Source organism: Pungitius pungitius, chromosome 1, assembly GCF_949316345.1.
Source record: "Pungitius pungitius chromosome 1, fPunPun2.1, whole genome shotgun sequence".
In the NCBI taxonomy this organism is placed as follows: domain Eukaryota; kingdom Metazoa; phylum Chordata; class Actinopteri; order Perciformes; family Gasterosteidae; genus Pungitius; species Pungitius pungitius.
Window position 1 is genome coordinate 1262606 of NC_084900.1, and position 16992 is coordinate 1279597.

Consider the following 16992-nt stretch of genomic DNA (forward strand, 5'->3'; position numbering starts at 1 on the left):
TGCAAAGTCTTTTTTACATACATGAAAAGATTTGTTGTTGTTTCCTTTGTTTCATCTCTCTTCCCTTTGTTGTCTTTAGTTTGATGAATAATGTAATAAGACAAGATGAAACCAGGTGGTGGGACCTCCAGGTCGACCTGCTGCCCCCACGTGATGTCAGATGATTTTACCTGCAAGAACATGTGTCTTGGTTGATGCTTTGGACGTTTCTACAGCACCTACACATGTGTATTCACTTCAATGGGAGATGCTTCCTGCAGCGACGGGGTGCTGCAGTTTGTTGGTTGTTGCTGAGGCTCTTCTGGCGCCGTGGTCGCTACCTCAGAGAAACAGGAAGTGGAGCCGAACACAGAGGAGGAAAACCGAGAGGGGAAGAACAAGCTCGGCTCACCTGACACAGATTAACTGACCAGGAAATAATTAACCAATGACTCTCAGGTGAGGAGTCAAACACAAAGACAGGAAGTAACACAAACCAGGACACACAGAGAGAGCGACTTTCAAAATGTTCGGTGTAATCAATATATAAAAAATAGAAAATAGCCCTTAACTAAAAATATTGAAATAAAATACAAAAGATGTTACAAAATAGAATGCATTTGTTGTTCATTTAAAAAATAGGAAATACTTATTTCTGGGATTTCTTACAATTTGTTGTAGCAGAGCATTGAGGTTGGAGCTGTATGATGGACAGAAAACTCTGAGGAACCACACAGACCATTACAGAATGTCTGTGTAACAAAGCAACGCAATAAAAAGACAACAACTTTTGATCTATTTATTGGGCCGACACTTTGCTGAGAATTAATATTACAGAGTCAGAGATGTTCAGTGTAATAAATACATCAACATGTTTATTAAAAAATAGAAAATAGCCCTTAGATAAATGTATTAAAATATAAAATACTGGTGCCAGAACTGTAACAAAATACAATGAATGTATTTTGTATTTAAAGATAGGAAATACGTGTTTTCTCACGATTTGGTGTAGCAGAGCATTCATTGAGTGATATAATAATTAAAAGATCTGGTGATCCGCATAGAAAGGTAGAACAGTCGGTTTGAGCAAAGCTATTAAAACACACAACAACTTGTATGATTATTTATTTATTTATTTTTAATTGGACTTAACAGCCTATAAACTTTGGCTTTGTATCAACAAGAAACTATTGAATATGATGCGACATTAGGCCTATATATAGTATGACTACAAAATATAGAAATAAAACAATCTGTACACAAGCAAAGAGCCTAAATCCCATCAAAGACACGGTTCCATCTGTGCTTGTTGGTCCTTCTTGAACATCTTGCTGAGACATGTATGACATAATAGAACAGAAGACTTCCATACTATGCCTTTTAAATAGAATGAAGTGGATATTTAATGTTTAACAACTAGTGTCATATCCTAACCGTGAACTATATTATCCGCCAGTAATCCATCTGACGTCATGATGTTCACATCTAGAACTTACAGCATAACGTGTAACACAGTGAGACATGAGATGGTCAGATGTCTCTTGATAAAGTTCTCATGAACATAGAAGCTCCTGATCTCCCTCTTATAGTTAGCTAGCTCCACTGATGAGTTAACTTACTAAACACTAGCACTAGCCTAGCCAGCATGCTCGCATCATTAGCATGTTAGCATCAATCGCTAGCTTGATATTAGAAATCATCACCATGTTTATTCAATATGCAGATGGGGCTGGAGTCAATCCCAGCTAACATCATACGATAGAGGGGGGGGGGGCACCGTGGATCGCAGAGAAAGTATTTAAAGTATACTCAAAAGTAAAAGAAACACATATGTAGCCCTATGGCAAATTGGGTTGTATCTTGAAATGATTGTATTTTATTTTAGTGTTTGTTAGTGTTGTTAATAAAGTGTAGTTAACGTTGGCATGTTTAAACATTGAATTAATTGAAGGGATAGTACTCCAATCAGACTGGAGGGCGGGAGGTGAGATGGAGCGGGGCCGGAAGAGGGAGAAGGACGAAGAAAGAGGAGAGAGAAGAAGAAGGGGAAATGAAGAAGGATGACGGACAATAACAGAACAGCGTGAAGTGAGACAGTGGAGGGATTAACGAGAGGAACGGCGAGTGACTCTCAAGTATCAGAGACAGCGACATCTGCACGAGTTTTGTTTTGTGTTGTTTATGACGGAACTCGGATAGAGATCCGCGCCGTGTATAGGACCGCCGCGGCCATAGCTAGTTGAGCCGGGCGTTAGCTTGAGAGACCCGAAAATAACATAATCTGGAGTAATCAGTAGACAGTAATCAGACTCGCTTTTCAAAGTAACTGTGGCAACAGAAACAGAAAAGTCTGTTGAAGTCAATTTGAAACCAGTTTGTAACAGAACAAAAGGGGGGAGGTCTGGGGGGGGGGGGGGGGGGGTGAATGCTTCAGCCATTCACTGCAGAGTGACCACACCTCTTCCACTGTTAATGTTCACAGTAACAACCATTTTATGAGCGCACTTTGACCTCGTCTTCATTTGAGCCGACACACGCATCAGGTACGAGTGACTTTTCTACTTTAACTTCTACTTGTGAAGTGTTTCCATTAAAGTGTATTAATTATTGGTCACATTGTCCTTACATTGATGAATGATCCAAGACGTTCAGCCTGGTCTCGTGTCTGGTGGAGGTCGTAGTAACTCCTCCACCTTCGCTCCAATAACTCAGTTACACCCCCCCCTCCCCCCCCAGTGACAGTTAGAGCAGAGGACAAAGACGGTTTTTCAGTGAACATTCAGAATTTATCTCTGAGATTAAAGAGCTGTTTTCTCTGCTACTTTATCTTAATCCCCTCAGTGTGAACGTGTGGGAGGTAAAAAGCGTTGATGCTAAGCTAACTGATTATGAGGAAGAAGGTGAAGCCTCGCTGAAGGAGCTGTTGGAACGTCACCTTCTGTCTTTTTGTGCTTTTGTCTATTCACATTTTGATGAAGTGGCTTCATTAAAAGTAACAGAAGTCCGTTTTTAGCTGCTGCTGATCAAATTTCTTTATTCATCCTGGAATGAGACAGTAAACATTTTAAATTGAGTTGTTACAGACACATGTGGAATTATGTCAGTTTAACATGATGTTGCTGCAATAATACTAAATATTGAAAAGACTCTTTATGAAGCTCTATATGAATGTTGTGTGATATTAGAATGTGTTTGAATCTTTAGGACTCCATGATGGATCATTCTAAGGACGGACTTCCTGTCGTCTTCCTTCTCCTTACACTCTTTTGTGGAGGTAAAGCGCACACACACACACACACACACACACACACACACACACACACATTACTATTAACCAGAAGGCCAGTTATGGACCTGATGTGTTTGCATTGAGGTTAGGGTTGTGTTCTTGGAGTTGTGCTCATGTGTTGATGATTTACACTTTACATATAAACACGTCATCCTTCAGTGTTTTGGACCCGTTGCTGTTAAAGAGATTTAAATGGAAATATGGATTCAAATGATCTGAACCGTCTCCCAGGTGGTTCTCTGCCAATCGATCCGCCTCAGCTCGTCACGGCGATGGTCGGTGATGACGTCGTTCTGCCCTGTCAGCTGGACCCCCCCGTGGATGCTGTTGCCATGACGATGGAGTGGGGCCGAGCGGACTTGGAGCCCAGATTCGTCCTTGTGTGGCACGATAAAAAGGAGCTGCTGGCTGACCAGAACCAGGCCTTCAAGGGCAGAGCTTCATTGTCCATCAGCGGGCTGCAGCATGGAGACGTGTCTCTGATGCTGTCCTCCGTGAAGGTGTCTGACAGCGGGACGTACAGGTGCTACCTCCAGGAACTCAACCAGGAGCATCAGGTCCAGCTGCTTGTAGGTAGGTGAACGGACAACGTGTCTCACAGACACGACTTTCATCCCTTTTGTCTTCAGGGGCTGAACATTTAAGTCTTAATTCAAGTCTTAATTCACTGGATGCTCCGATACAACCTGACTGAGTTCTTCATGTTTCAAGTAAACAGATGTTCTCACATATTAAACATCACAATGTGGTTAAAATACATAGAAAAACATTGTGGTTTCAGCCTCTATGAAGCAGCTCCTCCCGTGGAGACAGGATGATGATCATAGCTTCACCTTCCAGGTGACACCAATAACCCGTGTTTGATGTGATCAGGTGCGTCCTCGTCCCCTGCGATCAGCCTAGCAGGCCTCCACCTGGCCAGCAGCGCTGTGGTTCTTCACTGTGAGTCCAGAGGCTGGTACCCGGAGCCAGAGATGCTGTGGATGGACTCTGAGGGGAAGCCCCTCTCTGCTGGACCTCCAGAGACCCTCAGAGGGCCTGGTGACCTCTACAGCGTCAGCAGCAGCGTGACGGTGGAGAAGAGACACAGCAACAGCTTCACCTGTAGAGTCCAGCAGAGGAACATCAACCAGACCAGAGAGACTCTCATCACGGTTCCAGGTAGAAGATTTTCTAGAAGAACAAGCTTCAGATTCCTACTGATGAAACGTCCATGTTGAGTAAATGTTCTTCTCTTGATGTTCCAGACGACTTCTTCGTGTCTCCGGCTAGTTGCACTCCTTGTGTCGCCTTCAGTGTTGTGTTTGCCTTCCTGTTTGTCATCGCTGGTGTTCTTCTGCTCTGGAGATGGAGACAGAACATAACAGGTAAGCCAAATATGAATGAAACTTTATAAATCTTATTTTGATCTCTCCAGGTAACGTAAATTATGAGTGAGCCACGGTGGGTACATTATGGAACGATGAGGTACAGTTGCTGTTCACATTGACCCCATTGTTCCATATCACTGCGAAATGAGGCACTGAAGCAATTTGAGGTTTCGCAACCGGACATTAAGGTGACGTCATGATGTGAATGAATGAGAGGGTGAGGGACACAATGCTGTTTACATGCACGTAGGGGACTATTTGTCTCTGGACTGATGACACGTGACACACAGCATTTGGTGGCTACAACTATTTTGTGCTGAAAGGCAGATATTTACTTACTATTTATAATGTCTCTGGTAACGCTTTATAAAAGCAACCAGGTACTTGAGGCTGTACTTTATCTTTAATAATGTAAATGTTCAAGGATCGCCAAACTACACCCTCGAACTGTTACATTATTGGACAATAAAGTACAGCCTTTCGTATCTTATTGCTTTAATAAATCATTCAACATTCCTCTTATTTTTAATATATATATATTTTGTGAAGATTATTGTTAATCATTTCAGAAGCTTCATCAGAACTCTGTGAGGTGGTTTCACCTTTCTGTGTGATAAGAAGTCCTTCATGGTGCTGCTTGTGTTCCTCACAGACACAACGACACAGCAGCCTTTGATGGAGGAGGAGAGAAGAAAAGAGGAGGTAAAGAACATGGAGGAAGATCTCAAGAAGAAGGAGGAAGAACAGAAGGATTTAATGCAGGTCATTGATACTCTGACAGAAGGGTTTAATGCACTGAATGAACAGAAAGTAAAGGTTGAAGAGCAAATAATGAAGCTACAGAAACAAGATGAGGAAAATGATGAGAAGGTTGTTTCAGTGGAGAGAGATGAAACAGAGAAGACAGAGGGCAAAGGTCAGGGACACCTCAAAATGAAAAGAATCATAACAGAGAACAACTGGAAGCTGCAGGAGAGGAAAGAAGAACTTCAACAACTGACTGTGAACTTAGATAAAATATCAAAGAAATCAGAAGAAGACTTGAAGAGGTTCAAAGAGAGGAAGAAGAGTTTAGATATCGATGTGGAGAAAATAAAGAAACATCTGGAGGAGATACAGAGGAAGCTCAGTGAGAAGGAGGGAGGAGATAAAAGAGGGAGGAGGAGACAGGAAAGAGGGGAGTAGGGGGAAGGAGGATCAAGGGGGAGAAAGGAGGGAGGAAGGATGAGGGAGGGATTTTTGATTTTTTTAAACCTATATTTTCTTACACAAAAACAAACACAAACAAAGGCCCCACCCTTCATTCACTCTGTCACTCTGGTAGTAGCAGTAGTAGTAGTAGTACTAGTACTGGTATTAGTATAAGTAGGAGTAGTCGTAGTAGTAGTAGTGTGCAGAAGAGGAGAACGTGAGAAGATGATCCTTTTTGCTTTAAACCAAAGTGTCTCTTGTTATGAGTGGGTTGTGAATGTATAATGACTTCATGAAGGTGATAAACAAGGGAGGAGGAGATTGGAAGGAGGGAGTAGAAGGCGAGAGGGAGGATGAGGGACAAGAAAGGCCGAAGGAGGGATGATGGAGGATGGAGGCAGAATGAGGAAGGATAAAGCAAAGAGGGGAAATGAGGGACAAGAAGGATAGAGGAAGGATGAGGAAGGGGAAAGGAGGGAGAAGAAAGAAGGGAGGAATCCTAAATATGACACACAGTGAGTTTCCTTCATCCAAAGATCTCACCTGATCATCTTTAACTGTTGATAACTTCTGTTTTTTCCCTCTCAGAGGATGTACACACAGAGCAGTACTACATGTACAAGGTAGTAGTACTAGTATTATTAGTAGTAGTAGTAGTAGGATTTGTAGTAGTAGGATTTGTAGTAGTACTAGTAGTAGTACTCGTAGTAGTACTAGTATTTAGTAAAAGTAGTATTTCTAGTAGTAGTGTGTGTTCATGTGTTCCTGGAGCACAAAGTGGATGTAAAATACAGATAATGAAACTAAAGAAGAAGATGATCCTTTTAGTTTTAAACCAAAGTGTCTCTTGTTATGAGTGGGTTGTGAATGTATAATGACTTTATGATGGTCCATGAGGGACTTCCTGTCCAGGCCTCACAGACCTGTGCTCTTATTTTGTAGAAGATGTGTGTAAAATGTAATTCTATTTAGTCGTTATTCAGATCCAAATAAACCCTGAACCTGATCTCCACTGATCCGTCCATCCATCCTCCGCGTTGTTGTCTTTTAACATGTTGATTGTTGTCGTCATAAACACACAAAGGTAAACACGTTATATTTGATGACTCTACGGCTTTTAAGGTCACGTGACCTCAGGAGGTCCTTCAGCATCTGCTGCAGATGTTAGAGCCTCTGAGGACGGACTCACACGTTGTCATGGAGATGAAGATCATTACTGGATCATGATTGACTGATTCATGCATTTTGAGATGTGATGTGAACATTCTAACAGCGCTCAGGTAATGTTATTCAGGATTGTAGGAGCCACGAAGGTGATTATTATATATGTTCTGTCTAATATAAAATGATAGTGGATATGAGTTTAATGGTGTATATTTGGGACACTTGGGTTGTTATATTTGTTGGGTTTGTTAATTGCATATGACCGTAATTGGGGGCGGTAACTTTTGGACTGATTATAATAGCAGGCACAGACGGAAGTAGCGAGGGAGGAAAGAGAGGGTGAGTGACGGGGACGCCGTATTTTTGTTGACCGCTATCGCTATCGCTATCGCTAACGCTTGTTGAACGCTATTGACATTGTTGCTTGCTGCTGCTGCGCCGCTGTTTGCTACGCTGCTACAGTTGTGATTTTTCTTTTACGTTGAGCACGTTATGCATATGTTGGACTAATACTTCAATAAACCTGTCAAAACGCATCATTGGATCGGAGCGGAATTTTTCTTTGGTACAGCGCGTCACAATCCGCTACACCCATAACTTAGCCTCTCAGCGACTGTTTATTTGAAGACAGGTCGCTACATTTTGTCAACAAAACCACTACACGGCATTAGGAAGCAATTGCGGACGTTGAAAGGACCATCGGAGATAAAGGACGGCACTAACTTTCAATCCGGAGGAAGCACTCATGTGTGTTCATGTGCGTTAAGCTGTATATATTGGAAGGTATGCGGCGCATATGCTGTTGTTCGTCTATTGGGGACGTTATTGGATTGAACACCGTTTGAGTTGGTCGTACCGATTGCTGGCATTGATTGTGCGGATTCGGTGCTGTATATCTCCATACTGTCAGATGATGAATCTCCGCTTCATCTCTTTGGAAATTGCCGCTGCTATGCTAATGTGCGTGACGTTTCCGGATCTGTGGAAGTGTTTGGATGCACTGTAGCCGACCTCAATGCTACACTGAAACCCCGCTTTGGCTCTTTGAGATTGCTGTTGCTCTGCTATTGTACATGACGTGTTTGTACATGTTTGAATGTTGAAGTGGATGCACATTTATTGAGAAGTAACTGAAAAATAAAATGAGTCAAAAGGTTGGTTCTAGTTCTGAAATGGAGAAGGAGAAAAGGCAATCTAAGCCCACAGCAAAGGCTTTGGCAAACAAAATCGAAACGCTTCAAAATGAAAGGAGAAAGAGTGTGGATAAAATTAAAGGGTTCATACAACAAATTAAAACATTCCTGAAAAATAAGGAAAATGTTTCACAAGTACAATCTCTGTTGGAGAGTGTAATTGATCAGTGTGGAAAGGCCACCAAGTCACATGACCTGCTGATTCCTTTACTCCCTGAAGAGCAACAGAAGATCCAAAGTGAATGGTTTTCGGACATCGTGACCTATAACAACACATTTCAAAAACGTGTTAACCAATGGTTGATTGAGCCAGATGAATTGCTTGAGTTACATGAGCAAACTGATTATGGTGAAATGAAGGAACAGGAGTTGCCTCCAAAACCTGATGAAACTCAGCAACTGGCTGCCTTGATTGTTGATGCAGACGAGCTGCAAGATTATGTAAAACCAAATGACAGTGTGTCAAATGTGGGAAGCAGAGTGTCCAAATCACAAAGTTCTGCCACAGGAAGAGAGTCTGTTGATTCCAGGATTTCTTCTGCACGTCTCAAAACAGAGGCTGATTTGGCAGCTTTAAGGACAAGACAAAGATTATTAAAAAATAAACATGAATTGGAAGAGGAGGAGGAGCGGCTACGTAAAAGGAAGGAACAACTTAAGTTGGATGAAGAAATTGCAGCAAACATGGCATGACTGGATGTGCTAAAGTCTGGGAGCATCTTGAGTGAGAGAACCTCAATATCGAAGCGCTCTGATGGAATGAACTCCTATCTGGTAAGAGAACAAAAACTGATCCTCAATGCTAAAGCAACGCCATTTGTACCACAAAGGTCAGATGAAATCAACTATGCTTACCTGGATGCAAGAACAAGACCTAATGAGAGAAATCCATCTCAGGTAATTAATTCACATGGACCCAATCTACATGCAGTGAATCACAGTACTCTAGAAGGGATGCAAGATGGAAATGCTTTAAACACTGGTCCAAATGAAGATCAAAACAATATGTTGGACATTATGAGGAAACAAAATGAAATAACATCACTGTTGGTGCAACAGCAGTGCCTTTCATCTTTGCCTAAGAGGGAGATACCAATCTTTGATGGTGATCCATTAAAATATCATGCATTTGTGAAGGCTTTCGAGAACGGTGTTGAGAGGAACACTACAAATCACAGTGACAGACTGTATTTCTTGGAACAGCACACAAGGGGTCACCCTAGAGAACTGATCAGGAGTTGCCAGCATATGGAGCCGGAGAGAGGATATGCTAAAGCAAAAGCATTGTTAAAGAAGCAGTTTGGAAATGAGCAGAGAATTTCATACGCATACATGGAAAAGGCTCTTTCATGGCCGCCAATCAAGAATGAAGATGCAAAGGCTCTTTGCGATTATAGCCTTTTTCTCAGAGGTTGCTGTAACGTTATGGAAGAGGTGCAATATATGCATGAACTGGACATACCTGCTAACATGCTAACCATCATAAAAAAGTTGCCTTACAAATTTCGAGACAAATGGCGTTCTACAGCCTGTGAACTACAGGATAGACGCAGCCAGAGAGCCACATTCATTGACCTCACCATTTTCATAGAGAAACAAGTGCGGATTCTAACTGACCCAGTGTTTGGAAGCATACAGGACGCTCCATCACTGACAACTAATAGAGGAGTGAACAAGCTAAATTCACAAACTCGTTCTGGAATAAAGGGAACCAGCTTTGCCACCACTGTAGCTCCTGTGATAGCCAAGACTCAGCCAGAAACTAGCCGAAAGGAGTGTGTGGAGTTTGCGAGGAGCACATGCATCTGCTGTGGAAAAGGACATGCTTTGGATTTGTGTCCGCAGTTGGGGAAGAAGGCACACAAAGAGAAGATAGGCTTCTTAAGAGAGAAGGGTGTCTGTTTTGGCTGTTTGTGCGTTGGACACATGAGCAGAGTTTGCAGAAAGCGGATTTCCTGTGGAAGATGTGGTCTTAAACACCCAACTGTTCTTCACATTCCACAAAAAGACAAGGATCCGGACGAAGCTGAGAGGAAAGCAGAGGTGTCCGTCGACAGCGCCCTGATGTCAAGTGGGCTTACAGGGGCTGGTGATCACGATTGCAAACTTCCAATAGTTCCAGTGCAAGTTAAGTCCAAGAAGGGCAATACGATTGTCACCACCTATGCTTTCTTGGACCCAGGAAGTACGGCCGTGTTCTGCACAGAAGCACTAAGGGAAAAACTTAATGTTCCAGGAAAGAGGGTCCGTATTCTCCTACGGACGATGGGCCAAGAGAAAGTGGTGAGCAGTTACATTGTGCCAGGACTTGAAGTTGCCGGCTTGACTGGGGAGCATTTCTGTGAGCTGCCCAAGGCTTACACTCAAACACACCTGCCTGTTCACAAAAGAAACATACCAAAACAAAGTGACATCCAGAAATGGTCTTATTTGAAACCTGTTCACTTGCCTGAAATTAATGCTGGGATTGAGCTGTTGATTGGGACAAATGTCTCCAAAGCCTTGGAACCCTTGGAAGTGATTCGCAGTGTAGGAGATGGACCCTATGCAATCAGGACAATGCTGGGCTGGACAGTGAATGGGCCTCTGGAGGAAGACTGTGGCAGTGAGCAGCCAGAGTTTACCGTGAACAGAGTGTCAGTTGTCACTTTGGATGAACTTTGGCAGCAGCAGTTTAAGACAGACTTCCCTGAGTGCAACATGGAGGAACAGCCTGCCATGTCAAGAGAGGAACAAAAGTTCATGGAGCTGGTTTCAAGTTCAGCAAAAAAGGTCAAGGGCCATTATCAGATCAACCTGCCATTGAGGAATAAGGACGTTAGTATGCCAAAGAATAGAAGGATCATTGAGCAGCGTGCTTTACATCTGAAGAAGAGGCTTCAGAAGGATCCCTCATTTCATGCTGACTATAAAACCTTCATGGAAGATCTGCTCGTCAAAGGTTATGCAGAAAGGGTGCCTGAAGAGGATTTGGAACGTAGTGATGGTAGGGTTTGGTACATCCCGCATCAAGGTGTTTACCATCCTACGAAAAGGAAGATAAGGATTGTCTTTGATTTGTGGAGCTAGTTTCCAAGGAACATCACTTAATGCTCAACTCTTACAGGGCCCAGACCTCACAAGTTCACTGATTGGAGTGATGAGCAGGTTCAGGAAGGAACCAGTTGTCATCCTGGCGGACGTGGAGGCAATGTTTCACCAGGTCAGGGTACCACCTGAGGATGCTGACTTCTTAAGGTTCCTCTGGTGGCCTGCTGGAGACTTAAGTCAAGATTATGTGGACTTCAGGATGCTGGTGCATCTCTTTGGGGCAACGTCCTCTCCCAGTTGTGCCAATTTCGCCCTCAGGAAATGCGCAGAGGACAACAAAGGACAATTCAGCAAGGAAGCACTGGATAAAGTCCTACATAACTTTTACGTGGATGACTGCCTAGTATCCGTGGCTTCAGAGGAAAGAGCTGTATCTCTTTATCATGAGCTCATCGCAGTCTGTGCCAAAGGTGGGTTCCGACTCATGAAGTGGATAAGCAACAGGCGTGATGTCCTAAATGCAATACCTGAAGAGCACAGAGCCAAAGACGTGAAATTGTTGGACATGGACCAAGAGTCGCCACCCATTGAGAGAGTTCTTGGTGTGGAGTGGTGCATTCAGTCTGATACTTTTAAGTTCAAGATTGTTGTTAAGGACAGACCACTCACTAGGAGAGGAATCCTCTCAACGGTTAGCTCTATATATGATCCTCTTGGGAGCGTGAGTCCTGTTGTCTTGTCTGCCAAGAAGATCTTAAGGGATCTGTGTAGAAGAGCACTTGGCTGGGACGACGTCATACCCCAGACTGTGGCGCAGGAGTGGACAAGTTGGCTAGATGAACTCCGTCAGTTGGAGAAATGTAACGTCATGAGGTGTCTGAAACCATTAGATTTTGGTGAAGTGACTACAGCACAATTACATCATTTCTGTGATGCAAGCGAGGATGGCTATGGAGCGGTGACTTACCTGCTGTCACGAAATACACAATCACAGGTGCACAGTGCTTTTGTCATGGGAAAGGCGAGGGTGGCACCATTGAAACCGGCCACCATCCCCCGAATGGAGCTCATCGCTGCCACCATGGCCAGTCGCATGGACATACTGTGGAGGAGAGAGCTGCACATGCAACTTCAAAACTCTGTGTTTTGGACCGACAGCACCTCGGTGCTCAAATACATCAGAAATGAGACATCCAGGTTCAAAGTCTTTGTTGCCAACAGAGTCACAGAAATTCGCAAGGCTTCCCAACCATCTCAGTGGAGGTATGTTGGATCAGCTAGTAATCCAGCTGATGTTGCCTCCAGGGGTGTGAAAGGTGCTTTATTTGTCAAGGATGCAACATGGGTGTCAGGGCCTCGTTTTCTCCTTCAATCAGAGAGTGAGTGGCCTGTCAACCCCGAGGGTATTCAGCGACTAGCCACAGATGACCCTGAAGTCAAGGAGGAAACCACAGTGAATGCTGTACAGGCCAGTGAGGAGGCTGATGCAGTGTCTTGCATGATCCACCACTTCAGCTCTTGGATCCGTCTGAGAAAGTCTGTAGCCTGGATCTTGAGATTCAAAACTTTGCTCTTATCTTTCTGTCAGAAGAGGAAACAGTTGAATGTGGTTCTTGAAAAATCAGGATTGGATGAAGAACAGCAACGACTCTCATCGCAGAGGGATATGGAAACTTTCAAGAGGAAGACACTCTCAAGTTGTCTATCAGTGGAGGAGTTGGAGCAATCAGAGATGGAGATCATTAAATTCAGCCAAAGGAGAAGGTTTCCAGAGGAATTCGCCATGCTGGAAAAAGGCAAAAGTGTCAAAGCTCACAGTCACATCCACACGCTCTGCCCACTATTGGAAGATGGGGTTCTGAGAGTTGGTGGACGGCTCAGCAGGTCATCTATGCCAGCGGAAGCTAAGCATCCCGTAATACTGGCAAAAGATTTGCATATCTCAACCCTTCTGCTGAGACACGTCCATCAAGAAGTGGGACATTGCGGGCGAAACCACATGTTGTCCAAGCTGCGTGAGAAGTACTGGATCTCAGGAGCTAGTACAGCCATAAGGAGTGTTCTGTCCAAATGTGTGAGCTGTCGACGTCTGAATGCTCAGCCAGTGTCTCAGCTGATGGGAGATTTACCATCTGAAAGGGTGACTCCAGATGAACCCCCATTTACTCGGGTAGGAGTAGACTACTTTGGACCTTTCGAGGTGAGGAGCAGAAGAAGTGTAGTGAAGAGGTATGGAGTAATTTTTACTTGCATGGCCATAAGAGCAATCCACATTGAAGTGGCACCTTCACTCGACACCGATGCCTTCATAAATGCTCTCAGGCGCTTTATAGCAAGACGTGGTCAAGTACGGGAATTGCGCTCAGATAATGGGACGAATTTCAGAGGAGCAGAACAAGAACTGAAAGTATCCATTGACCAGTGGAATCAGAGGCAGATTAATGACGTACTACTTCAGAAAGGGATAAAATGGACCTTTAATCCTCCAACTGGCAGCCATCATGGTGGTTCTTGGGAGCGGTTGATTCGATCAGTCCGTAAAGTCCTCAACTCCACCTTGAATGTGCAAAATTTGGATGAAGAAGGACTTCACACAGTTCTCTGTGAGGCGGAAGCTATTATCAATGGTCGACCGATAACGAAAGCTTCCATGGATCCTCATGACCTGGAAGCGTTGACACCTAATCACCTGCTGCTTTTGAAGGCATTACCATCTTTGCCACCAGGAATCTTCCAGGAAGCAGACATGTATGCACGCAGGAGGTGGAAGCAGGTCCAGTACATGTCAGACTTGTTCTGGAAGAGATGGGTTAAGGAGTACTTACCTCAGTTGCAGGAGCGGCAGAGATGGTCAGGAGCGAAGCGAAACCTTGTTCCTGGGGATCTGGTGCTTGTAGTGGACAGTGCAGTACCTCGTAACTCCTGGGTTGTAGGACGAGTCCTACAAACCTTTCCGGACCGAAGGGGCTTTGTGCGTCAGGTGCGTGTCAAGACTAAGAGTAGCAGCCTGATCCGGCCTATAACCAAGGTATGCCTGCTGCAGGAGGCCGATCCTCGAGGTGAGGCAGATGACAAGGCCTAGACTTCTGAATAGACCTATGACTTTACTTTGACGTTTGACTAATAGTGACTGTGGTGAACACAGATCACAGGGCTATGTGCTGGCAACCTCTGGCCCTAATGACTGACCTCTCACAAAATAAGGAAGACCGGAAGAAGAAAAAGAAGAAGAATGTAATGGAGCTATGTATTCTGTTTATTTTAATTATTTCATGACTCCTATTGTGTGTAATTATTAAATAGTAGTTTAATAATTAGGGGCTGGTGTGTAGGAGCCACGAAGGTGATTATTATATATGTTCTGTCTAATATAAAATGATAGTGGATATGAGTTTAATGGTGTATATTTGGGACACTTGGGTTGTTATATTTGTTGGGTTTGTTAATTGCATATGACCGTAATTGGGGGCGGTAACTTTTGGACTGATTATAATAGCAGGCACAGACGGAAGTAGCGAGGGAGGAAAGAGAGGGTGAGTGACGGGGACGCCGTATTTTTGTTGACCGCTATCGCTATCGCTATCGCTAACGCTTGTTGAACGCTATTGACATTGTTGCTTGCTGCTGCTGCGCCGCTGTTTGCTACGCTGCTACAGTTGTGATTTTTCTTTTACGTTGAGCACGTTATGCATATGTTGGACTAATACTTCAATAAACCTGTCAAAACGCATCATTGGATCGGAGCGGAATTTTTCTTTGGTACAGCGCGTCACAATCCGCTACACCCATAACTTAGCCTCTCAGCGACTGTTTATTTGAATACATGTCGCTACAAGGATTATAATCTGGGAGTAAAGGTTAAAGGTCAAGTCCACAAAATCACTCTCGTGATTATTTCTCCCCCCTGCAGGGGCGTAACATCTGCAGTGTGGAGTCAGAACTCAGATCTACTTTTAGAAGCTCAGTTGTTAAAGCTTCTGAACAGAAAAGTCTGAGTTCCAACTTCGTCCTGTTTTTTTATCAGGAACAAAATCAGTTTAATTAAGAAAACAAACAAGATTACATCACAACTCATCATCTCGTCTTTAGTATAATACGTGTATTGCACAATATTGTGATTTTTAATTGAATAAATTCTCAAACTGAACTGAGATATGAAAAACACCAAAAGAAATGTGCACGACTTTAAAGAAGTCCTTATTTCTTTATAAACACAATGATCAACAGTATTCTCACACTCATTTCCAACGAATACAGAAAAATATATTTAAAACATAATTTATGCAAAAAGGTAGTTATGCAACACAATGTCTATAAAATAAGGCTGTAGTTCAATAAAGAGACTTTATGACCAGTAGATAAGCAGAGAAAACCAGTTCAATGTGGTCACATGGTTTCATGGTGTGGTCACATGGTTTCATGTAAGCAGTCAGAGGATCACTCTGATGTCTTTAAGGTCCCTTCCTGTTCTCTCTCTGACTCAAATGAACTCTGAGTCTCTTCTCTCTTTCTTTCAGCCTCCTTCAGGAGTTTCTTTCTTATTTTCTCCTCATCTCTCAGTATTCTGCCCCTCCTTTCTGTCATCTTATTAATCATCTCCTCTGTTGAGTCCATCAGCTTCCCTGTGTTCTCTAACAGTTCCTGGTGTTCTTTCTCCCTCTTTTGAAGATTCTCTAGTTTGCCTTCATCCTTGTTCTTCCTCGGGTTCATCATCTGGTTGATCTTGTGGTTTATCCTCTTCTCGATCTTTTGAATCGTTGTCTGGTTCTCGTGCTGTTGTGAGATGAGCACCTCGCTCTGCGTCTTCAGATCTTCCTTCTGGTGCATCAGAGTTTTTATCACCTGTTGTATAAGTTCTAATTCTCCATCGTTTTCCTTTAAGTCCTCATTAAGTGTTTCCATGGTCTTCTCTTTGTCTCCTCCCTCTGTCAGAAGCTGAAGTTCTGATCTTCTGCTCGTGGTCTCTGTGTGAATATGAGACGTGTGTTTGTTGCTTAGAGAAGCTTTTAGGGGATGAGACAGTGAAGCAAAGCACGAAGCGCATTCAGTGAGAAGTAAAGCCAAAGGATACATATACTCAGCATAAAGTAAAAATAATATAAGGATTTAAAAGTACAAACAAAATGAAGTTCCAACTCACTGGTTTCTTCTTTTCCACATCTCCACAAAACAAGGACAACAGCCACGACCCCCACGATGCAAACAGCAGAGAAGATGGTTATGCGGATGGCAGAACTGGTTTGGACCTTGAAGAGATCAGCTGGAAACCAAGATGACACGAAGGCTTATTAACAGTGAGAAGAAGAGCAGACTGAAAGTGAAAAATCTTCTACCTGGAACCGTGATGAGAGTCCCTCTGGTCTGGTTGATGTTCCTCTGCTGGACTCTACAGGTGAAGCTGTTGCTGTGTCTCTTCTCCACCGTCACGCTGCTGCTGACGCTGTAGAGGTCACCAGGACCTCTGAGGGTCTCTGGAGGTCCAGCAGAGAGGAGCTTCCCCTCAGTCCATCCACAGCATCTCTGGCTCCGGGTACCAGCCTTTAGATCGACACTCTAACAGCACTCCATCGCTGACTTTGGAGATAACTACCTCAGGTGAGGAGACAGAACCTAACAGAGAGCAGAAGGACCACCAGCTTGAAGTCAAAGGTTTCATATGTGTCTGTTTTTTCATACATGAAGTCCTCGAGGAGCTTACCTGCCGTTAGCCTGACCACTGATCCTGGACCAGAGGCGGGGAACAAAGCATTTGTAGGTTCCTGCATCAGTGAGTTTC

At 43.6% G+C, this 16992-nt stretch overlaps 2 protein-coding genes across 2 annotated transcripts; one reads left to right on the top strand and one right to left on the bottom strand.

Moving 5' to 3' along the window:
• Positions 1-2396: 2396 nt before the first annotated feature.
• On the top strand, positions 2397-5838 carry LOC119221806 (butyrophilin subfamily 3 member A2-like). Its single transcript, XM_062557952.1, has 6 exons — positions 2397-2522; positions 3184-3253; positions 3500-3841; positions 4142-4429; positions 4516-4635; positions 5291-5838. The coding sequence occupies exons 2-6, from the start codon at positions 3190-3192 to the stop codon at positions 5821-5823; spliced, it is 1347 nt and encodes a 448-aa protein (XP_062413936.1). The 5' UTR covers positions 2397-2522; positions 3184-3189; the 3' UTR covers positions 5824-5838.
• Positions 5839-15205: 9367 nt separating this feature from the next.
• LOC119222953 (golgin subfamily A member 6-like protein 25) lies at positions 15206-16769 on the bottom strand. The gene is made up of 3 exons (XM_037479984.2): positions 16550-16769; positions 16357-16476; positions 15206-16180 (listed from the first exon to the last, which is right to left on the bottom strand). The coding sequence occupies exon 3, from the start codon at positions 16116-16118 to the stop codon at positions 15654-15656; it is 465 nt and encodes a 154-aa protein (XP_037335881.2). The 5' UTR covers positions 16119-16180; positions 16357-16476; positions 16550-16769; the 3' UTR covers positions 15206-15653.
• Positions 16770-16992: the final 223 nt, after the last annotated feature.

Excerpts from the sequence above, each read along its gene's own strand:
- LOC119221806 (XM_062557952.1), top strand. The coding sequence starts at position 3,190 with ATGATGGATCATTCTAAGGACGGACTTCCTGTCGTCTTCCTTCTCCTT. Across the intron at positions 3,254-3,499 it reads CCTTACACTCTTTTGTGGAG|GTGGTTCTCTGCCAATCGAT; the intron begins GTAAAGCGCACA and ends ACCGTCTCCCAG. Across the intron at positions 4,636-5,290 it reads ATGGAGACAGAACATAACAG|ACACAACGACACAGCAGCCT; the intron begins GTAAGCCAAATA and ends TGTTCCTCACAG.
- LOC119222953 (XM_037479984.2), bottom strand. The coding sequence starts at position 16,118 with ATGGAAACACTTAATGAGGACTTAAAGGAAAACGATGGAGAATTAGAA.